Below are 24176 nucleotides of genomic sequence, written 5' to 3' on the forward strand. Positions count from 1 at the left end.
AGTCATTGTCTTGCAAAACTCGACTCCACTCAAGCGGGGAGATAATCTTCTTGTTTGATATGAAAATGGCCTCTCTAGCGAATTACCTTTCTGTGCCATAAAAGCACAATTGCACAACAGGGCTCACTAGATTCCGAGAAGGGCACAACCATGTGTCTTTTCCCACTGCCCGACCCCATGTACTGTGGCCTAGAAAAAGATGTTTTGTCATTTGAAGACTTCAATGGAACACCAATGTCGAGCTACCTTATAAAACATAAAGCAAGGATGTTAATAGAGGACGATAGTCATTTCTTCTATTTTGTGGCCCTTTGACAGATGAAAAGTCAGAGAGCGGGGAGCTGGACCTGGATGGGATTGACGATAAGGAGATTGACAAGGTAGGCACGTTTCACAGATGAGTTTAAAAAAAGAATTTAGTCAATTATATTCCCGCTATACTCAATTCATCTACTGAAGTCCCCACTTGCAGTTCATAAAAGATTTGGGAATATTAAAAGGTGAAGAAGACTTGAGAAGATAATGACCCCAGTATCTAATCCACATAATCCATCATGCAGCTCAATTTTCTCTCAGCTCTCGAATACCTTTCCTCCCTCCCTCCCTTCCTCTCCTTCCTTCCTTCCTTCCTTCCTTCCTTCCTTCCTTCCTTCCTTCCTTCCTTCCTTCACACAGTACATCCTCAATGATAAAGAAGTGAGGACAAAGACGCAGCTCTGGATGAAGCAGAATGAAGAATATCTGAAGGAACAGAAAGGTAAACCTCATGCCCTCTCGTAATAATCTCAATATTCATGCTGCTTGTGGCCTTGTTAAGTCCACCCGCAGGCTCATGCAGTATGCATCTGCCAGCTCATAGGGGTCTAACACACCAAGCTTTGTGGAGACTAACCGGCCACTTTCTTGTGGAGCTGTACTGTTAGACCTCAGTAATTTAGAGCTCAGTACATTATTTATGAATGTATGTAGATTTACTAGAACAGTTAACGAGATGTATTTAGTTACCTTTCCCTAAGTGGCTGAATGGACAGTTGCCAAGGAATGAGTCATTCTCAAATACTTGTCTCCGAGCGGAGCAACGTAACTTTCCAATTCACTCGCTATCCCAATGAGCAGCATCTTTTTGTACGGTGCCTCTCTTGCAGAGAAGGAGGAGAGGATAGCTAAGGAGAAGCAGCAAGGCACCTACAAGGAGAAGGTAAGCACAGCCCGTCAGTGCGCCATGTTTGTGTGTGCGCCTGCACGCGTGCGTCTCGGAGAAAAGGAACTCCCTAGCGCACGGGGGCAGGCGTACATAGAGGAGCGCCGTCTGTGGTCTGGGCTCCCGTGCCGTGCACTGGGCCTGGCCCAAGCAGACACAGAACAGCTGTGTCTACGCCGGCGCATATTTTCCACTTGAGCCGAGTCAGGACCGGGCTTCTCTTGTTACACTGCACCGCTCTCCAGAGACCCGGCCTGTTAGCGGTAGCCGCGGCCCAGCGCTAACCTGTCTGGCCTGACATCCTAGATGCAGCTTTCAACCAATGGGGAGGGCGGGGGGGTTGTAGGGGGGAGGGTGCGTGAGCCGCACAGCAGCAGATGCCTAATGAAGTGAGGAAAGGGCCTGATACCTATTCCAGAACCTTCAGGCTTCAAGGTTGTGGTCCAAAAGCAGGAAGTGAGTTTCCCCCATGCTAAGACATTGTAGCATATAACTAACCACAGACTTTGGAGATGGCGGGTGAGGAGTGACAGCAGCAGGAAAACCTTTCAGCGGCTTGATAATAAGCCTGTCATCTCACTGATGAGAGACTTGCCTGACTTCATGCTTCCCAACCCCCGAGGAAAAGAACGCGATTTTATTGGACTAATAAGACACTTGACAAGCCACTGTTGTTGCTGCTGTTTCATGACAGTGAAGAGCACCTGGAAGAATGGAAGCCCATTGTGTATTTAGATTGTGTGTTGTCATATGTACTGGCATACATGTATGCACAAACATCCATACATGCAAGTATACGCTCAAGGATAATTATCTAATAAAAAAGATATGCTGTATATACAACCATGTGAGTGACAGTATTCCTCTGCTTAGTGGACAGTCCATAGGCCTAAATATGTTGGGGAAAAAAGTATTTTTCCCAGATAACTGGGCTGCATTTACCAAAGCACAAACCTCTGAAACGGAAAGTAATGTCTGCCTCTCATCTCCAAATATTTCCTGGAAATAGTACCAAAATAGGACTTTGATTTGCTATTACTGCTCATGGGTTTATCTATACATTTTCTTTTTCATAAAATGTTTGTTATATCTGCATTAAAAAAATTACAAAAAAATCGGCCTCTGCTCCCCTTTCCAACAGCCTAAAAAGTCCAAGAAGCGAGAGCCCATCCGCGCCAGCACGGCTGGCGAGGCCATCGAGAAAATGCTTGAGCAGAAGAAAATCTCCTCCAAGATCAACTACGAGGTGCTGCGGGACCTCAACAGCAAGGGCAGCGGCAACAGCAGCCCCACCAGATCCACGGCAGAAGGCCCCACCAGCGGAGCGGGCCGCAAGAAGCTGACCCGGAGGAAGAAACAGCCCAACAAGACCAACGTCGGCCTGGCCGCCACGACAAGCATCATGGGGAAAAGGTAGGACACCCAACAAAGTGACCGGGAACTGTTCCGAACCTTCGTACGGTCAGAATACTCAGGTTTGTTTTGGGTCCACAACACAGCTCTATTGCTGATGGAGGCGTGAGATTCAAGCATTGGTTTTTATGGAATGCTGTTGTCTTTCTTTGGTTGGTATGGTTTGACAGAAGATGTGGTTCAGGGTGAGATGAGAAGGGGAATTTGGTAGCAAATGACTTGTAGCTCCTATCTTAAGAAGGAAAAGTAAAGTGACATTACAACAAAGGAACTTTTTCGAAATCTCAGGTAGGCTATTTAGTTGAAAGCAAGAGATTGTTTTGTGTGCCTGTATCTAACTTTAAGATCAGGCAAACAGGATATTTTCCAAATAAGCAGGGAGAATCTGTTAATGGGGCACAGTTGGGGTGTAACGATTCTCCATAGCCTCTGGAACACACTTCTCAAGTCACCCACCATCAATTTCCTCGGCGTGGATCGCCCGGGCAAAGGTTAAAGAGAGAGTCTCAGGCTCGCCCACGCCAGTCTCTTCTGAGGTGTCAATCTCTGGTCACCTCAGCATCCCCCTAGTGCATGCTGGGCTACCGTCTCTCCGTCCAATTAATCCTTCTGAGCAAAACTCAGGCCACCCTCGTGAGGAATATAATGAACAGGAAGCAGTCAGAACTCTGAGATCACGACTTTTTGCTCATGAGATGATGTTTTTTTTTTTTTTTTTTTCACCATTGCGGTCCTGGTCCTTACATTAATGATAATTACCTTCGGGGTTAATGAATTCTGAATGGGTGATGAAAATGAGACGCGAGTCACTGCTGGAGAGGGTTGACAAGAGACGGCTGATAAAATTGCATGAACACCCCCCCACCACCACCTCCCCTCCCTCCGCCCCCCTCCCCCTCAGCCCTCCCTCACCACGGTCTCAGGTGTTGACGCATCTCTCCTATTCGGCTCCCCCTCCCCTACATAGACAGAGTCTCATGTCCTCATTCAGAGCGCATGCTGAGTTCTAATTCAATTTCGCTCTCCAAGCAATGAACCAGATGCTGGAACTTCATGTACATGATAATTAGAATGATAAATGACATGTAATAGACTTATTTTATTCCACAGCTACCGAATGCATAATTCTTTGGGGGGGTATGTGGTCCTCATGATTGCGCATGGCCCCTGTGTCACACACAGATTGCACAGACATGCAAACAGCCCACAGGCCAACAGATGGGCTCGATGCTACAAGTCTGACCATGATTGCCTCATTAAAGTTCAATTGGTGAATATTTAAAAGGAAAGATGGCCCGACTTGATACATGGGAAAGGAATGACTAGTATGTCACATTATGTAGGCGAGGTGGAATCTCTCTTCTTTCTATCTCTTCTTTAAATGCAGTGGTTAATGATTTTAATGTACAGACTTAATTATTTATTTAAATGTAGCAGGCTACAGTCGTAGATTAGGCTTAAGATAAAGCAATGCAAAGAACCGCGGTCTAATGCTTCAACTCTTGTATTAGGGAGTTTGGAGATGTGAATTTGCGAGTAAGACTTAGTATTTCAGTCTGTTTCATCAGTTTCTTCTTGCGCTCAAGTCTGTGTTTACTTAAATAACGTGGCTTGTTGTGTAAACCACGTGAGACAACTGTGAGGAATAGCTTCGGTTCGATGCAGGATGATGTCATCTTTTTTCCATTCAGTATTGGACCACGTCCGGGTAACAAAGCAAAATCCCCCCCTCAAGTAGTCCTCTAAATGCAAGTCACCAGCAACGCATTCAAGTCAGTGTCACACAAACTCTCTCAGCTCAGCTCCTCGTGGCGTTTTGTATCTCTGTTTGTCCGAGGCAATTTAGTGCTCTCCTTAAATGCTTTCTCACCATTTGAGTGGGGGGAAAAAGGACGATTCAGGAGGATCAGTCTGCTCTCAAATCCGGCCTGCTGGCCCCGGCTATCTCTGAGCTCGCGGTGTGTTTTAAAAGCCCCCAGGAGGAGTCGGCTCAAGTGGAGGCGAAGGGGAGCCTGACAGCAAATCCATTGTCTTGTCTGATTCAGTTGGCTAGTGTGCACCCGTGCCAATGCCCCTCCCTGATGATCACACTCACCTTCACCCCTCCCCCTCCTTTCTCCTGGGATCCCTTTCACTTTGCATTGCTCCTGTTTTTCCAGATCTTTCCCTCACATCTGTGTCGGATTGTATTTTGTCACCAAATTCAAAGGCGTTTCTCGGCTTGCGAAGCTTGAGCTGCCGGTCGGTTTGAGCCGCTGCACTGCCTCACATGGGTGAGTGACGTGAGGAAACACTCGAGCAGCGGGAAACCTTATCGACATGAAAGAAACCGAAAGAAGCACAAAGTACCTCACGTTTCTCCTCACACCTACGCTAATAAACGGTTCCACTCGCTGCCGTGACTTTGAGCTCTCCGGTCCCTCACGGCCTCACTTTGAATTCTCTCTGTGAGACAGAGCGTGTGTTCGTCCAAGTACATGCTCCCAGTGCATTTCCCACAGCCACAGTCATGTGGAAATCTCCTCCTCCCCTCCACTCCTCTCCAAGTCCTCTACCAGCTGTCAGACTAAGCCCCCTCTGCGCCCACCAAAACTAACAAAGATGGAAAAGCACTCTTCCAGAAAAGGGCAAAGCTAATTGCCCCTATTGGTCTTTGTCCCTCATCAGCTCAAATCCCCCCCCCCCATCTCCTCTCCTCATGATCTGTCTTATTCATAAAAAAACTTAAAAAAACTACTCTTATGTCAGTTGTCGGGAGACAGGTTTTATGTGTGAATCATAACCAACTTTGGCAGCGGAGTCTCTTTAAAGTTCCCGTTTCATGGAGTCCCAAAAGAGCACCTTTTCAGCCGCATACTCCCCCACGACCTAGACATGATCTCCGTTTTTCCCTGGAACCCAGCAGCGTTCTTAGATCAGTGTCTCGGCAGGGGGCCTCGGCAGACGCACAGGGAGCCTTCGCCTTCGGTCGCCTGGTTCTCCTGACGCGCTTTTTCACCACCAGGCTAGACTGGGACTGACACGGGGTCAGTGTGTTTTGTGGGCATCTTCATCAACCCTTTCCATCCCGTCTCTTTTAGCCCTTCTGGGAATAGCATGGATTGACGATCCAGGGGCAAACCCTGATGGCTTTAGCAGGCTTAGGAAGAAGTTGCTCCTCGCCCACCTCATCCCTCTTACTCAAATGTCCACTTGAAGTACAGTTGGCTGCAGTCCTTGTGCGCAAGCTGGGAAGACGGAACACAGGCCAAACTAACTCGGGGTGGAGTTATGGCAGGCCCCCCTCGCATACCCGTTCAGTTGATGTGGCAAACATGCTGTAAAAGTGGGGGGGACGGGACAACGTAGCGTGTACTGTGGATAATAGGAGCAGCCAGCCCGAAAATGCTCTGTGTGTGAACGGCGCTCCATCCAGCCAGACCCCCTGCCGGCACCCCCCTCTCTCTGCCCAGCGCCCCCCCTTCCTTCCTCCCTCTCTCCAACCCTCCCTTCCTCCCTCCATGCCCTCCAGCATAGCCGAACAGCCGACAGATTGATTCGTCAGCTTCTCCTATCAGCTTGCCCACCACACGGGGCCACGGCGTAGCTGCCCCCCCCCCCGTCTCCCTGGTAAACATGGAGCTGCTGACAGAAGAAGTCCCCATCCACCCTCATCCCCGCCCCCACCCCCCAAGTCATTCCTGGGGCGATAGGGAAGCGATCACGGGAACCCCCGATGGTAAGCTGGGCCTCAGGGATCTGGTGACCAGCGGAAGATCCGTCGGACAGAATGGAAACTGCCTTTCTTTCTTTTTTTTCACTACCCCCTACACCACCACCCCCCCTCCCCCCCACCCAGGAGATTCTACAGATACAATGGCTGACTGAGGGAAATAAGCCGTCTGTACAATGCACCAGAGGGCTCCTTTCTCCCAGATTCCTTTTCCTGAACGTCTCACATTCTTCGCTGCTGTCAACGAGTCCGAAGGGAGGGCTCCAGCCTGCCCGAGCGTTTCATATGTCGGTTATAACTCACCGGCTCTTGCCCACTGCTGTTCCTGTCAAACGCAGGCACTTATGAGGTGGACAAATCCTATTTGTTTTGTTTTGGTAGTAGTTTAGAGTCTGCCACTGTCTGGAACCAAACTGCTGTAAACGTAGCAGTTTTGTTTGTGGTTTGTGCTCGTGTATTTTTTCACTTTACCCATCTTGAATATGAGCAAAAACATGAGCGGATGGAAGTACGACCGTCGTGTCGTCATTTTCCTCAGTATTCAGTTCCATGGACGCGTTCCTGTTGAAATGCTTCGCTTAGCCGCCGCGTAGGCTAACGCGGTAGGCTACGGCGAGGCGGGCTCGCAGCGACGGACGGGATCTAAAGATGGAGCCTCGTCGGTGGGAACAGCCGCGCCGGCTCTCCGTGCCACCTCGCTCTCCCTCCATCTGCTTCTCCGTGTCGAGGGAGGGCAGGCACAGACGTTTCTCGCCTGGCAAGCTGCTGCCGAGGGAACTCCATCCCACTCACCAGGCCACGACGGCAGCTTCGAATCCAGAGCCCTGCTAGAATGGCATGCCGATCCGTTGGGGGACAGGAAAGGCGGCCCGAGGGAGGTCGTCACCTGTTGCTCTTGGTCGCGGGGGGGGGGGGAACAGGCAACGGCATGTTCATGGTGAAACCACTGGACACTACCCGCGTGGGTATTAATACGAATGAAGAACATTTCATGGATTATGTTAACGTGTAAACCTGCAGAGAGGTTTGATTCAAACGACGAAGCAATGTGCGTACTGCCACAAAACAGGATGTAGCCTTGTATGTTTCCCCATGCCACGTGATAACAGCAGATGATACAAAAATGTGGTGCTATCTCTCTCCTGGCTTCAAATTTGCCATGCTTATGAGAGGGAGATGACAATCTCCATGCCAAGCCGTGTCCCACATAACTATCATAAAAGCAGTCCCGTAATCAATATTTCTCCGGCGAACGCCTGAAAAGGGGGCAGCCCAAAATGACCCCGACCGATTCAAATGGTTTGTTTACGGTCATCCATCCGTCTATTTACTGTGTGTATGAGACAGTGTAAAGGGCATACGCTCTCAACCTCCCCCACCCTCCCCAGCCAACCACAGGCAGTCCCATTTGCAGTCGATGAATACCAGCTGCCAAACTGCAGGCGTGAGGAGAGCACAGCCACAACGGCAGGGCCCAGTTCCCCTCCAGCCAAGGAGCGGATGGGGAGAGGTGTGTGCTTGTGTGTGGAGGGGGGAGGCGTTCCATTATTCCCCTCCCCCTCACCACCCCCCCACTGATCTGCTCTGTGGGATTGTGGGATAAGTAACTCTTTTCTTCTCCCCCCCCCCCGTTCTGAGGATTCCCCCTTGCTCCTCAGACCCCCCTACCTCCACCATCCCCTCCCCATCCCCCTCCACCATCCCCTCCCCATCCCCCTCCACCATCCCTTCCCCATCCCCCTCCACCATCCCCTCCCCATCCCCCTCCACCATCCCCTCCCCATCCCCCTCCACCATCCCCTCCCCATCCCCCTCCACCATCCCTTCCCCATCCCCCTCCACCATCCCCTCCCCATCCCCCTCCACCATCCCCTCCCCATCACCCTCCACCATCCCCTCCCCATCACACTCCACCATCCCGAGAGGGCGTTCTGCTGGAGGTGTGATAAGACCTCACGGTCAGCTTGGGGGGCTTGGACTACGTGCTGGCTCCTTGCTTGCTTTTAACCCGGGGCCATTGTCGGATCTCATCAGTATTCTTTCCCGGTAGACCTGTATCAGCCTCTCGGATCTTAGATCTCGATGCTGAATCCGTAATGGGTTTGTCCTCTAGGAAGGGAATGCTGGGTGCCTCTCCTCGGCTTCCGGAAAAGCCTACAGGTATAAATGCATTTTAATGAAACCATTATGCACAGCGTGAATTTTTCCTCGAGATGTGATTTCTGATGTGATTTCCAGCGATCCACAGCAAGTGTCCATCTTTGGAAGCTGAAGGTTGGCCATACAGAGATGATTTCACTTGAGGGGATTTCACACACCTTTGTCTGACAGTGTACGTAACTGGTGGCATTTTATCGAGTTGTTTCCCAGGTTAGCATTAGCTCCCGTCTGAGGTTGTACCAGAGTGGGCGACCGTGGCGCGAAAGGCCCCGCTAGCTTCCCCGGCCGACACAGCATTTCAGCTCCTCTCACACCGAGTGGCGGTTTGAGCTGGCACCTCTCTCTAATTGGCTCTGACGGCTGCACCACAAGACCGTTTTTCCGTCCATTCTGACTCGCAGCGGTGGATCGCTCTGGAGGCTACGCTAGCTTTTCCCGGACCACTGACCGCAGGTGGACCTTCAGCGACCTCAAAGCGGGGGTGGGGTGGGGCTATCTGGTCTGGCCATCCCCCGTATCCCTTTCTGCATCGTCCCCGAGGCAGCTGACCCTGACAGGAGATTCAGGGCGTGGCCCCTTTGGCTGCCTCCGGGTCCCACACCAGCTGGGGAGCAGGAGCCGCTCTCCGGCACCGCAGGGCCAGCCTGGTGGCAGATGACGGAGCGTGAAGCCACGCTCGTCCAGGCCCCCCACTAAACCACGGCCCCCGTTGTGGCACGCATCAGCTCTCTCTTTCATATATATTTATACCCACACATCTGCTGTTTGATATTGGCTCCAAACGTAATAGGACTCAAAACCCCACCACCACCATGGCCCGCCCCCCCCCCTCCCCACCCCCGACTGTCACATTGCGTTGACATGCATTATTGACGCGTTGACATATGGGCCTGCCGGTAAAAAGCTCTCTCTTCAAGGCAATGGAGCGGGGCTATTTTAATGGTCCAATGGCTGTCTTTTTAAGTGCCACTTCCCCCTTCTGCAATACCCTCGAATATGTTTCTGTTCAACAACTGACGTGTGTTTTTAACCTGCGATTGGCATATCAGAGTTTGTCTAAGGCCGTCTTGAAAAGCCCTTCATGAAATCCGATCTTTTGAGGACACTAAAATGACCCGGTGTATTGTTTCATATAGACCATTATGATTTCTGCCAGTGCTTGGTACATGATCCAGTCAGTCAGCCTTAATGTGCACGATGTGTGGAAGGTATAATGTATGTGAGATGGACAACATATAACCCTAGGCGTACGTATAGCTCTGTGGTGGAGGATTTGACAGCAGATCAAGAAGTTGCGGGTTCGAAATCCCACCCTGCACGGTTTGTCGCTTTGGATCAAAGGCATTCGCTAAATGAATACATTATGGCTGTCATTATTACAACAGTGGCATTTGGAGTCCTCCGAGAAGCACGGCAAATTATTGATGAGAGAGGCACAGGGGGGGATTGATCATTAGCCGGCAGATTTGTCTTGGGTGTGTTCGCTTCATTAGACCTCACATTGGCCATCTGGCCACAGGCTGCCAGAGACTCAGGGATGGCATTTGGGCACATTTGGGGTAGAGCCCCCGAGGCCAGCCAGCCAATCCGTCTCATCCATGAGACCCTCTCAATGGCCCTCTTCTGCCCTTTTTGGCGACCCTCACGACGCACTGGTCGTGACCAATTTGCACGAGTGGCCACGCTACTTTACTGTCACGATCAGACAAACACTCGAATGGTGTTGTTTTTTAAAAATAGGATCCGACAGAACAACAGGTGCACTGTTTTTTCAATTGGACTGGGATTCATTTATTCAGGGTGCTTTTATGTTCATTTAGTTTGTGTTGTACTCTTCACTTAGTAATCACCTACTGTCAGTCATTCAGAGATTATTCCCCTGAGAACCCAGTCTTTTTTGTGCTGAGATAACATCCATAACATTCGTGCTAATCTGTCCTAAAGCCTTAATAATCCTCTCTCATGGCTAATGTTGATCAATGGCAGACAGTAAAAGAACTAAACTAGCCAGACGTCAATGGATCCCAGTCCTAGACTAGACACAGATAATGCTGAAATGGGACAGCAGTCTTGATTTTGCCTTTAAGCAGGCCCTTGCTAAAATTCAAGGAATCTCTGTGTGTCTGTTTGTGTGGTTCTATAGTGGGATTTTAGGCCAATGAGTGTCCAACAATTATCACGAGAACTGAGGCACTGTGCAGACTTGGGATTTTGCAGTTGTTTTCTAGGAATCTCTCTATGTGTGACACCGAATCAACTAAGCGACTTGATGTAACGTGACGATTTTGTCCCCTTTGTCTGTATTTCCAGGAATCTGTGTGTTTGTGTGTGTGTTTGTGTGTTTGTCACCTACTGCATCACAGGCACTGTGCACTCATACATTTAAACAGGAGATGCACTCAGTGGTTTCACTGTAAGAGAGAAAAAACAATTGATTCATCAGCAACCCAGCCACGTTTCAGTTTCAGTGAAACAGAGGGATGAAACCAGACAAGGACTCTAAGCACAGTATTGTGTGTCTATGTAAAACCCAATAGCACTACAACAGAAATGATGATGGATTAGTGCCTGGGTTGAGTGGCATTCCAGTGGTCGGACATGAATATTATTAGAGAGTGAAATTTTCCGAGCGCTATTCCTGATGAGTCTGGAATGTAAATGGGATTGACCCCAAAGCCTGGTGTCAGAGGTTTGACCCCCACATCTACTTGCCCTTTTTCCAAGTGTGTCTGTGTAGGTTGGGTGGTTGTGACAGCTGTGAGTCTTTTCTTTGACCTACGGTACACGGCTGTGCCGGGAGGTTCTTGGGTCTCGAAGCAGACCAGGGACGAGTGTCTTCTCCAGTCCTTCCATACCTCGGCTACCTTCCGCTCATGGCACATGTGTCATTGTCAATAACCAGCGTGGGGCTAAAATAGTCGAGTAGTTAAATAGTCAATAAGAAGCACCCCCACTCGCAAGCAGTGGGTACACATTCTCTGATCGAACACACAGTGTGCACCCAGACTAAACCACTTTACATTTACATGTAGTCATTTAGCAGACGCTCTTATCCAGAGCGACTTACAGTAAGTGCAGGGACATTCCCCCGAGGCAAGTAGGGTGAAGTTTGTTGCCCGGCCGTCATTTGGCACGTCCGGGAATCGACCCGGCAACCTTCTGATTGGTAGCCCGATTCATCTGACCCCCAATTCCAGTCAGCGTGGCTCACACTTCTCCCCACACATCCTGATGTAATGCCTCAGGAGTCTGCTACTGGCACCCCAGACACATTATATAAACCCTGGCCGCCAGGACCGCCTTGAGCATACACTACAACCACACACACGTACACACACACACCAACCACCCTTTCACCTCATCTCACACAGGCACCCTCACTGATTCCTGTTCCACTCTCGCACTCACACACTAACGACCTCAACGTCCTTGCACTTTAGCGACATTTCGCTAGTGTCTCTCACACGCACACCAACAGCCCCTTAAACCGTCTCGCAACCCATCATATTGGCTCCATAGTCTTGCGCACACACACACACAAGTGTGCACCAGGCTTTCAGGCTCTCAGGGCTTCTTTTGACACGGCAGTCGTAGTGGTGCCACCTCACAGTGTGGCCCTGGTCACATGTCAACACCCCGCGGGGCGGCTGTCACTCCGCAGGGGGTGAGCTCCCACCGCGGGGCTCAGGGACCGGTACCAAGCTCAGACGACACTGTCCCCAGCAAGGAAGGAAAGGAAAAAAATCGCCAGCGAGGTAAAACCGGGGACACCAGGGGCCAAAGTTCAACAGGCGTATTTAAAAGTTTGCCCTGAGACAGCGGCTCAAGTCTAGACTGTTTTATTACCCTCAGCAGTAGACATTTTGGATCTGACTGCGGTCCTTGACTTGGGGGCATTCACCGGGTGGATGGCTGAATCAGCAATGATTCTACATTAAATATACTTTATTTCATTCTGCCGTTGCTTCTTATTTTGTCAGGATTTTTTTTGGGGGGTGTGTTCAATATCATCATATCATGGCAATATGATACTATTAAATAACTAATCACACATTATGCTGTAAATTGAGTCTGGAGAAGAGAAAGGCTTTATTGTCAATAAGCGTGTGTGTGTGTGTGTGTGTGTGTGTGTGTGTGTGTGTGTGTGTGTGTGTGTGTGTGTGTGTAAGAGATAGAGAGAGCAAAATAGAGCTTAGTTGTCTGCATTTCTTTAAATGGCGTTACTGTTATTGCATTGGGTTTTTCTTGGGTTGGGGGGGAGGGGGGGATGTGGTTGGAGGCAATCGTGGAGAATTGAATTGTGAAAACCATATAAATAACCCTGATCCAAACCTTATTGGATCGGGCAGATGCTTTAGCTGCGGACGGCTGGGGTGCACTTGACCCGTCAGCCAGCGGAACGGTTCCAAGTGCGCGTGCTGTCAGACGGCGATCGATGCCATCATTGCCCCCGTGGCTTTGGAGATGGAAGGCCAAGTGTACCGTCGTGATGACCAAACCGCATCCCGCCATAACGACGCGTGACCTCTCGACCTTTTCGTGTACCATCCCTCCGTGTGCTTCGGGAACCTCTCCCACCAAACGTTCCAACGCGATTAGCGGTGAGCGTCCTTCACACCGCACGGTTCACATTTCACACCAGGGTCCGCTGGTCGTAGCACAGCATGGACTCGTCATGAACTGCCCATGGCAGAATTATACATCGACTATATTTAACTGCATGAAAGCATAGAAATCTTGGACCCCAGCTTAGGGCTAACACTGCCACTACCCATCCCTGGCTTTAAGTGTGTTAGTCACAGCTGGGTAAAGAGGAGAGCTTTTCCTCTATCCAAGACTATTTCTCTCTCTCTCTCTCTCTCTCTCTCTCTCTCTCTCTCTCTCTCTCTCTCTCTCTCTCTCTCTCTCTCTCTCTCTCTCTCTCTCTCTCTCTCTCTCTCTCTCTCTCTCTCTCTCTCTCTCTCTCTCTCTCTCTCTCTCTCTCTCTCTCTCTCTCTCTCTCTCTCTCTCTCTCTCTCTCTCTCTCTCTCTCTCTCTCTCTCTCTCTCTCTCTCTCTCTCTCTCTCTCTCTCTGTGTCTCTCAGTGAGGCAGTGTCCCCATCGTCCACCCCAAAGGATGCTTGTATTCTCCAGAAAATGTGCTCGGTAATCCTAATGATAGCATGGCATCCTCCCCTGGCCAACACGAGAACCCAGGGATGCGGGTTGTGGGCACGAGGGCATAGAAAGTGGGAGGGACATGACCGTGATTTTGTTTCCCAGCTTTGAATTGTGACCGAAGACAGAGAATCTACTTTCAACTTGATTCCAATCGTGGTCCTATTAGTTCCACTGTGTGGAGCTGAAGTCGAGGGTGGACCGTCTCCCTAACCTCTGCCCCGTCTCCTGAAGACAAACACAGAACGCAGGGTTCATGCGAAAGGCTCACGGCCGAGGCAACGTTCCCTAAGAAAACTCCAGATTGTGCCTCCAAGATGGCAGCCCGACAGTACAAGAGGGAGACCCGGTAATTGTTTTACAGCGGGGACCGCTCCTACCCCTGTGCTCAGTGTGAAAGGCTAGCGGACTGGGCAGATGGCTAATGCTGCCTGAGACTGTTAATGAACCACGACAAAAGGCAGACAGAGAGACATGCCAAGGAGAGACCCCCCCGGCTCCGCAAGTGACTATCCTTCCTTCTCTTCTCTCCTCCTCCCCCCACCCTTTTTTTTTTTTTTACTCTAAGCAGATTAATTAGCGGCACTTTCCCTTATCAGAAAGGAAAGCACTTATGCTGAGTCCTGAGGGAGACTCTTCCCCACAGCTAGAGAGGAGAGAAGGATCTAGAAGAGAAGCAAGAGAGCTCCCACGTGTGCGCGTGTATACGGAACACTGTCAACACAGAGCAGCACGCGGCTCTCCTTCACAGAGAAGGCGGCACCACCTCAGGCTCATGTTTCGATCCGGTTCCCATGACGTTTCAGACAGCGGTACCACGTCTACGCCTCTCTTTCCTGACCCACAAGGGCGTTTCAAGGTTGCACTCAATGTACCTTCCCAGAAATTCATTTCTCCTTTCCCCCATAAGACATTTTTTTTCTTCTTTTTTTAGATAATCCTTAAATAGCATTCAATCTAAATCATACGTTTTGATGTTTAAAGCTGATTTCCAGCCATTTGAAACCCACCATTTTGTCAATGCCAGAAAGGGTTTATTGAAGCATTAATTCTGAAGGTCTTGTAGGAATCCAATTTCAGATATTAATCTGAAGGAGACCTAATGGAGAAAAGGTTTATGAGTTAGTAGGGCTCATCTCAATAATATATATATATTTATATTTGCGGTATATGCATACAGTATATGCAGCACTGTATAAATCTGTATTTCAGACTAATTGGTACTATAGCACTTGTTGTAACAATCTCTCTACTGTCTACTATCAACAAATCATGCTGCTACATTTTTGCAATTTTGAAACTTTGTGAAGCCTGTTTGTGAGTGGGTGGCATTCACAACATTTGGTGTTGAAAATAAGTCATTCTTACTGCTAAGAAAATCTTTGTTAATATTACTCAAATAAGATTGAATAAGAGAGAATTAAGACAGTGACTGAAGTCAAACAAGTGAACTCATTGAAAAGTAGCAAATTTGACGTATACATATATTTTGTAAATTGTACAGTGTTTGTGTAAGTTATGATCATTAAAGAGCCACATGTTGAACAGAAAACACACAGACGGTGTAAAGGTATCCCATGTATCAACTGAAAATGGGTTTTGCACTGTTCATATTAGTCATACAGTTTTATTGTCATCTGGAACCTTCTGTAGTCCCACAGTGAACCAGTATGTAAGAGATTACAGACTAAAGTAATTAATGTACTTCAGGCTTTATATACTGACTTGTGTAATGATTATTGGACATTATTTCCACATTATTTCCACATTGTCTACCACACTACAGTCCTGCATGTTAAAGCTTTTTTCCACATTGTCTAACATACTACTGTTCCTGCATGTTAAAGCTTTTCTTCACCCGGTTTACACTCCCTGTCGCAGTGATGATAGCCTCTCCTTCCTGTTGTCTTGCAGACTACGTCCACTAATATCATCCACACCAAAGAAGAAGAGAGCCATGTCACAGGTGAGCCCTAACCGGGGTCCGTTTTATCTCCAATTGAAGAACTGTAGACCAAATTGGAACTGTAAATTTGTTTTCTGTATAGGTGCCTTTGGTCAACCCTGAGTTAGTGGTCAGCTTAGTGTAACCTCCCTGGCTAATAATAGGTCAACTTTGGGTATACATTAAGAAGAGAGACGTCAAACTAACTGTTGATTGGTTCTAAGGAGTGGGAGTATTCCTAGTCTTCTCCCTGCTTATAGACATCCATAGGGGGCTTCCTGGTCCACCAATCAGAAGTGGAAAAATGCCTCACACTAAAGCCTCACAGGGGGTCAGGTTCCTGTTGCTAGGCAACTCATGACCACCTTCTGGGAGTAATAAAACATATTCTTTTGTGATTGGTTGGATTTTACAGCTCAACGGGAAGTCTTCTATGAGTCATGGATTCAGGGTGAAAGGGGTGGATGGGTAGTGTGGAAGAGAATTCATAGAATTCCATCTGGTTGGAAGGATGAAGTAGTGTTTGTGTGCGTGTGTGTGCATGTGAAGGTATTTTGCTCATGTCTACGTTTTGCACGAGTGTCCGACCTTTCTTGAGCTCTCGGTGCATCATTATCTTTACGTACCATAGCAACCCAGTGCTCCCCATAGGGCTGTGAAACTGTTAACACGTCTGTGGCTTTACAACATCCCAGTCATATTACTGCCACTCACTGGTCAGTCCTCTCAACGGTTAACTTATCACATTCCCCCTGTAGTTGTTTTGTTTTGTTTCAAAGTGAAACATTAACAACCAAAAACAGTACCCTGGTACTGCACAACAGTGTTCTTATTAGCTAGCCAGTGCAGAAACCAGGCTTGATGTCCCAGAGCACCCTCGCTGACTGACTGGTCTCCCTCCCTCTCATTTGCCCCTCATTTGGTCCTGGCTTGAGGGGGAAGAAAATAGGCAGTGATTGAATGAGAAAGAGAGAGAGAAAAGAGAGGAGACGGGCAGGGGCGAGCAGATGGAGAAAGGGAGGTCGAGAGACGGGATGAAGGCAAATCTTTCATTGGTTCCGAGGTCCTGCTCTTTCCAGTACATGATGATACACTAGGCCCCTGGTACCTCCATGCAGGGCTTCCTCATCTTCATCTCAAGTGCCTGCTGGATAATGCGGTCCTGACTGTTGAATTTGGAATCAAAGCTCTTGTTCCTCTCTGTTCTTTTTCCTAGTCCAACCCCATGTATCAGTTTATTCGATATGTTTTCCTCTATACATTTCGCTCTTCCATTGTCTCCTGTGTGACCGAAACCTTATTAAACAGGTATGGCAGAAAAATGACAGCACAGCAATTTAGCATTCGAGACATTAGGAATAATGCAGGGATTCCGAAATCATGACAAATGACTTCTGGACAATAGCCAAATGTCTGTGCGGGGGTTCCTTCAGGACTTCATGAAACACGTCTTCGTGACCTGCTTCCGTTTAATGGGAGAAAACGCGGCTGTCAGAGCACAGTGGATGGATGACTGGATGCCGGCTGTCTTCCAGGTAACTCCCAACGTGAGCTCAGCGGCCCTGCCAGCGCGCCCCACCCTGTCCGCCCCCCCGGCCCTGCCCTGCGACGCCCCGACCCCCTCCCCGGAGGCTGCCGCCCTGGAGCACGGCGAGGCGGAGGGGGAGGAGGAGGAGGGGGAGGAGCCTTGTGTCAGCGCTCTGCAGCTCCTGGGAGGAGACGGTGAGCAAAGCTGGAGCGATCTCCTGCTCAGACAGCAGGCCATGACAGTGCTGCTTTCACTCACCCGCTCACTCATAGCCTTGCATTCTGGCTGTTGATATTCAACACACACACACACACACGCCTGCTGTAGCACACCCCAGAGACACACACACACACACATAGGTGAGTCTCAACGTAGGCTTGACACATTTTTCCTAGGGCGCTTTTGTTACCCAACAGTTCCCTCATTATGATGTTGATGTTACCCAACAACTACAGTACAGACTAAATACTTCATGCCTCCGATCCCAGAACTGTCATCCATCACGTCGGTTTGCACACACATCCAGCTTGAGCTGTCCCCGAGCTGTAAACACGATGTACCGCTTTCAGCAAAATGCCAAACCATGTGACTTTTTTTTTCTTTCATAAACCTTCCTTCTTTCCTTTTCTTTTTCAGAGTATGGATGTGAAGCGGAAACCGAGGAAGTGTTTTAGCCTTTTGGTTCATGTCTCCAGATGTTCCCTCTCCTCTCCATCAGGGGGACCACTGTTCAGATGCACTACAGAGGGGACAGGGATGGGCCCCAGCCGGGGATCATAGATCAGCCATGCTTTGGAAACACAGGGGGGGTGGGTTGTTTGTGTGTGTGTGTGGGGGGGGGGATTATGCAGAGGCCGAACTCAGGCCAGTGTGCAGATAGCTCTGGGATCAGTAACTATGAGTGGGCCTCTTAGCTCGAGTGTTTATAACTAAGCACCAGCCTTTTATCTGTTTTCCTCCAAGCCGGGAATGTTCGTATATATTTTTTATTACAGAAAAACAACATCTATATTTGATCCATTTCCTCCGTGTATATACAAAAAGAAAAGTGTTGCGTAGATCAAAAAAGTAGCTTGCTCTCTTTCAAAGCTTCTCGACGCCTGATATGGGGTGTTCCAGGGCACAGTTTGGTGGGGGGGGGGGGGGGGGGGACGACTGGGGAATTGGGACACAGCATCAAGCCCTCCGTTCACACAATGGAAGATTAGAGGGCGGCCAGGCAGTGGGGGCAGAATGATCCACCCTCCCTTAGCTGCACTGGGCTTAGTATGGAGGCAGAGGGCACACAGGAGCATGCTGTTTCAACCAGGCTTGGTAGTTCTGTAATTGTAGTAATGGCCACTGAGTGGATTGCATTCATTTTTACCTCACATGGCCTGCTGTTACCAGCATTTAGGCAGTTCTAGTAGCACAATGGGCCAAGGTCCCCGATTGCATTAGGTTCTTTAAAAAACGAAAGAACTAGATTTTGAATTCCGTCCGGTTCCCTTCATTTTACAACCTTTTATCGTCTGAGCTGAAAATTGAAATTTATTTTGGTCCACTTTCAGGTTTTCTAATTCTAGGCCTTTTAGATTTTGTAGACTGTCCTCTGATGATGCAGGTTTCAGTACAGACAGCAGAAGCTTAAAACTGAGAATGTATTTGTTGAAATACTCAAACACAGTGTTCTAAAATGTGGGTCCACATTTTTTGGTAGAAACTGGATACAGTTAGTACAACTATCCATTTCATATCAACACATGATTCTAAATGTATTCAAATATAGGAATATGTTTTGAACTATTGTCTCAGAACATTTTATTTGAGGCAAAGTTTCGTTTTTTGTCTTAATGGTGTTTCTATGTGTCTACTGACACCAAGCTTTGTAAAATACAATGGCAGCTTTCAGTTAGTACCCTACTGGACAGTATATATCAGATGTCAGGCTCATCAGAGGTAAACTAAAGTTGAGCATATAAAATAAAAAAGACCTATATAGTTTGTTGTAGTGTTGCTGTATTTTAATGTTTCTATGTTTTGTACATTTAAAAATAATGCAATATTGCACTATAAATGCAATTATGTATGTGTTTAGGTTTTTCTTCTACAGTCAGTTTGTGTGTTTGTGTTTTGTAGTGCGATATGATTCTACTTTGTGTATTAGGTGTATTTTGTATATGATTCATCTGCTTTAGACCGTATCTGATAGTTAATAATACATTACTTTGTATAGTTGTAAAAATGTGATTGTAGAAGATGAAAGTCCTGTACATATTGGTTGTACAACTCCAACCTGATGTGGATGGGAATGTTTTTTGTACATTTTCTGTCAGTTGTGTCTGGTCTGCTTGATTTTGAATTGTTTGTTTGCATGTGTGAGGGACTCTTTTGAAAGCTCCCAATAATGCAAACTATTTGGCATGAGAGGGAGACAAAATCAAAGACACTGTACACAAATTGACAGTTTAAAAAATCAGGGCCTTTTGTTGACACCAGTTTGATTCTAACAGCAACCACTTTTATTCCAATACCTTTTTATAACTGGTTAATTGATTTGTAGATCAGTAAAGAAACTGTGGTTCACATCTCCCAACATTCCATTTATATTGGCGAATAAACTCACAATATAAATGTGTTGTCTAGTCTTTTTTTAAATCATAATTATTATTGTTCATAACTCATGGATCACCGTTCACCACAACTGCTCAAGTCACATTTTAGGCACAGAGCAAATTTTGCTTTTATATTATATCCTAATATGGACACGTATTTGACTTGGGTTTGATTGAAGTGGGGTTTCAACCAGAACCAGTAAGGTCAGTCTATGGGTCACATGGTCGTCTTCAGTTCCAGCTTCATTGATATATGATAGGAGATGACAAGCTGCACTTGACCCTCCTACCCTCTTAAGAATAGAACCGAATCCACAAGATTTGATGGAGAGATAAAGGGAGATGGATGGATGAGGTTTGAAAGAGAAAAACACTCTACAAGTTCCAGTAAGAGAAAAAGGTCAGAGGGAGACACAGACCTATCACTTTGCTTGATGACTCGACAAATCGTTCCATCAGTTTAAGCTGGTTAAACTGCCTCAGATTTCCCCGGCCTGTTGACCATTTTTTTCCAAATTGCATTTTCTCAGATTGGATGGAAAACATTTTCCCTTTAGAATGCTCATTTATCATTCATGAAAAATGTGCCTGAATTACTGTTTTAGGTGTTGGGCAGCGTTTTATCCTTTGGTTCTTGCCCAGCATCTGAACAAATTTGGATCCAGAATGACTTAACAGCAGGTGTGTCAGTGTGTCAGTTCCTTTGCTGAAACAAAAATCCTTCTCTGCAGTATCACAGCAGGACAGCCCTGGCTTCCAACACACTCAATACACAGCCATGCTTTCTGACAACAGGCTGAATGGTTCATATGTTGGTGTTGTAAAGCTTGTGTACAAAGTCCCAGAAATGACTCAGGGGTAAAAATGTTTCTGCCATTGTCTGTTCTTTGGAATCCCATGACTGAGCAATGAGAACTAGCGTAACATCTTACTTTGGGATGACACGATCGATTTACAGTTTTAGTTGGTTAACAGAGTACCTCCCCATATATAGAGCTGCAATTCCAAACGATTAAAATCTATATTTAAAAGTATAAGGTTGTGTAAGGAACACTCAGACATAGAAAAATCCTGGCATGATGTATTTGCAGCTGAATGCAGCTGAAAACCTCCAACGAGAATGTATGCTTCCTAATGGAATGTTATGAAATTTATCTTGACCTATTCTGTCCATCTGCAGGGTTATTTGCATCCGTAAAGAATACACATAAATAAAACATTAACTTTTTTTAATTATAATTATAATAAACTTTTCTTATATATATAACAGAGTTGTTGTCATGACTGTTCTTTGGCACTCACCACAGTACTGCAGTTAGAATTGTGCATTTCTTGTTTTCTGCACAATTTGTGCTTTTAGACGTCGCTATACATAAAAGCTTCGGCTTGTGGAACAAACGTATTGACCTCAGTTTTGTTCCACTTTTCAGCCAACCTTCCACTGTCTGGTAGCTAAAGTGTTTTTGCAGATTTTATTATGTTTACTGTGATCAATGAAAGGACCGCCATTCTCTGAACCATGTGAGCAGACCGGTAACTTGACACTGCAGTCATATGGTTCCTAAACCCAGTTACCACCACTTCTACCTGATTTAATCCTCTTTCTCTCTCTTTTCTTCTTTTGATTGTGCTTGTAAGTGATCTTGGTGCTTGTGGTGCACTCAGATCGTTTGCGGCATCTTAAAACCCTTCAAAGTGAAACCCCACTTCTCCTTAGGTTAGTATTCTCTGTTATTGCAGACAGACTGGATTTATTGGCAATAGTAACCACCTGGGGCTATAGGATAACTATTACACAATAACTGTCAGTGACCTTATATTGTTTTATTCTCTTGAATGATTTTTTGGGGGACGTGGTCTATTTACACACAGCCGCACAAATAGCACAAATATTGATAACAATTAATGTTGCAAAGGCATTTTGTTTTCATTCATCAGCTTTTTTGTAAGACTGTCATGCATTCGTTTTTCTGTCCATAAAAGTGCACGGTTCTCTTCTGTTTCTGTCTCTTCTGAAGCAATGAAAGAACGCAGAACAAATGAGAAATTCAAGGATTTTGTGCCAATCAATATCCAGGATTTAACTCTAAGCCCTTACGTGTTCACTACACCCCCCTCTAATTCGCAATCAGCGAGGTGATTCAAGAGAAGGAGTTGCATTTCTTTCACATGCGGGTGCCCAATTTGCTCACATTTTACACTATTAAGTCTTGCCTAGCCAGCGACGGGACTAATGAAGTGACTCGCACAAATATACTAAGATGAAGGCTGAAAGCGGCTGATTTCGACTATGCTCTTATTAAAACTGCAGCATGACTGGCAGACAGTGTGAGCCTGAAGGGGTCGATTCCCCCCCCCCCCAACCCCCCCACCCCGACGCCTTGTTCTGTTAGTCAGGGAAGAAGGATAGAGGCCCCAATAGGGAAGTGGACGAGAGGAGGAAAGATGGGGAGCAGGACACAGAGAGCCAGACACAGTCAGCAGGAAGTCAAGAGGAGGAGTTCTAAGGTGATTGTTGAAACCAGGAGGAAAAGAAATATCGAGGTGGAGACACAAAATAGAGAGGGATGGGTTCCGGAAACGACCGGGGAAGAGTGAATTGAATGGAAAAAGTTGTCGGAGTGCAAAAGGAAGGAGGAATGAGAGGTGCAGTGATGGAGAAAATAGATAGAGTTGGTGAGAGCCCAAGCGAGACTCGAAAAGAAAAGACATAGGCTGGAATCTATCCTTCCCGACTCTACTCTGCGCACCAGAGGGAAGCTGTCTGATTGGCTCTCGTTTAGGAGGGCTAAAATGAGAACGGGTTGGCGTGTCTGTGCATCCGCATGTGGATGTGCTCACGCCCAGCTAATAAACAGTATGTGGAGGAAGCATTTGGACAAGCCTGCTAAAATGTCCATATGTGCACTTCGTTATCTCTGTGTGTGTGTGTGTGTGTGTGTGTGTGTGTGTGTGTGTGTGTGTGTGAGCTTCCACGTTCCGCTGACCGACTCCCGCCTTCTCTTACCAGTAAGTGCAGTAGCTGAACGCCTGCTATCAGCTCATGCAACAAGCGCTTCCCATTATGTAAGCACCTCAGGCACTGTTCTCTCTCTCACACACACACTGTGGGGGCAGAAAAGGTGTCAGGTTCATGGAGGCTAGTGTCCTTACTCATCGATGAATCGCGAGGATGTTTACTATATGCCTTTTGTTCTGATATAATCCAAACACACTGCACTTAAACACATCTAGGACGATAACTACGGCTACAATTAGACGTAGGTTGTGTCTGCTCTGCGCAAATGACTGTTGGCGTGCCAACTGCATACCTGGAGGGCATACACACCTCGCTCCTTCGTGGTGACAAACTGTTTTTTTTGTTGCTCTGGCTGATTGGGGTTTGTCTGTCTCTACACCAGAACAAAAACAAGAACGTAGGCTGGTGCCTTTCAATAACTGAAGAGTTCCATACATCATCCATGCAAGAGTGAAGGTCAGCCTGCATCTCACCCTGAGTGGGCTCAGTCGATGGAAAGAAAAACAATGGAAACGTTCACAACCGTGTTTTTTCTTTCTGCATTTAGAACATGATGAACGAACTTGGAAACAAAATTGGAAGCGTTCCAAATCGTACACTCTGTCCTAGACTTTCTATGGGGTTGAAAATGAATAGGGGGATCAGATCACATGCAATGGTATCTTCTGTCAGTTCACAATACAACCCGCGATTCTATACACAGACTGATGCTGACACACACACACACACACACACACACACTGCGAGAGATAAGCTGACACTAGATACAAGTGACTAGATAAACGTCCTGGTCGACATCCTGAACGTGAGCATAAGTGGAGATGGCTGCCTGTTTCCTGGGGACAGGAAAAGGACTTCAAAGAGGTCAAATGTCATTGGCTGCCACTTCCTAAAAAAGACCCCACCACTGACTTCCTGATAAAATCAGCCCACCCCTCAACCACATCTCATTCCCCATGAACGAACACCCTGGACAATACCTTTTGTGTAGGAACAGGTTGTATCAATCTGTGTTTCAGGTTCCATAAACGTCTCAAAGCTAGGGTAGATGGACTGTGTGTTTTGAGGAACATTAGGGCAGCGCCCGGTGCCCATGGGTGGTGAACGCGGGCATATTTATTTCTCACGAGATCCATTGCTCCATCTCGAATGGCAGCTCAACATGGCGTTGAACTCGGTTAGGATATACTGTCATGAAACGCTCATCCTAACAACATCACGGTCTGCACCGCATGTCACTGCGTGTCACTGCGTGGCCCGAGCAGTACACCTGTCAAATGTTTGCTTCACAAAGTGCCTGATTCTCAAGATAAGCAAGCCACAGTTGTTCAGTTGTCTGCCTTTCTGGTTATGGTAGACGCCTTTGAATAATGACACAGTAGAAGTCAAAAATGTTGCCTTGATTGGCTAATCTTTTTTCAATATAGTGTGCACTGTGCAACTCCGA

General features: G+C 47.3%; 1 protein-coding gene across 1 annotated transcript in view; it reads left to right on the top strand.

Moving 5' to 3' along the window:
- brf1b (BRF1 general transcription factor IIIB subunit b) overlaps positions 1-18234 on the top strand; it is a 46373-nt gene extending 28139 nt beyond the window's left edge. Inside the window, exons 13-19 of the mRNA XM_084699968.1 lie at positions 319-380; positions 676-757; positions 1146-1198; positions 2343-2614; positions 15558-15609; positions 17124-17310; positions 17753-18234. Of these exons, the coding sequence (XP_084556094.1) occupies positions 319-380; positions 676-757; positions 1146-1198; positions 2343-2614; positions 15558-15609; positions 17124-17310; positions 17753-17790 (746 nt within the window). The 3' untranslated portion in view covers positions 17791-18234. The remainder of the gene's footprint in view (positions 1-318; positions 381-675; positions 758-1145; positions 1199-2342; positions 2615-15557; positions 15610-17123; positions 17311-17752) is intronic.
- Positions 18235-24176: the final 5942 nt, after the last annotated feature.

Source organism: Hypomesus nipponensis, chromosome 6, assembly GCF_054491055.1.
Source record: "Hypomesus nipponensis isolate SF chromosome 6, ASM5449105v1, whole genome shotgun sequence".
In the NCBI taxonomy this organism is placed as follows: Eukaryota; Metazoa; Chordata; class Actinopteri; order Osmeriformes; family Osmeridae; genus Hypomesus; species Hypomesus nipponensis.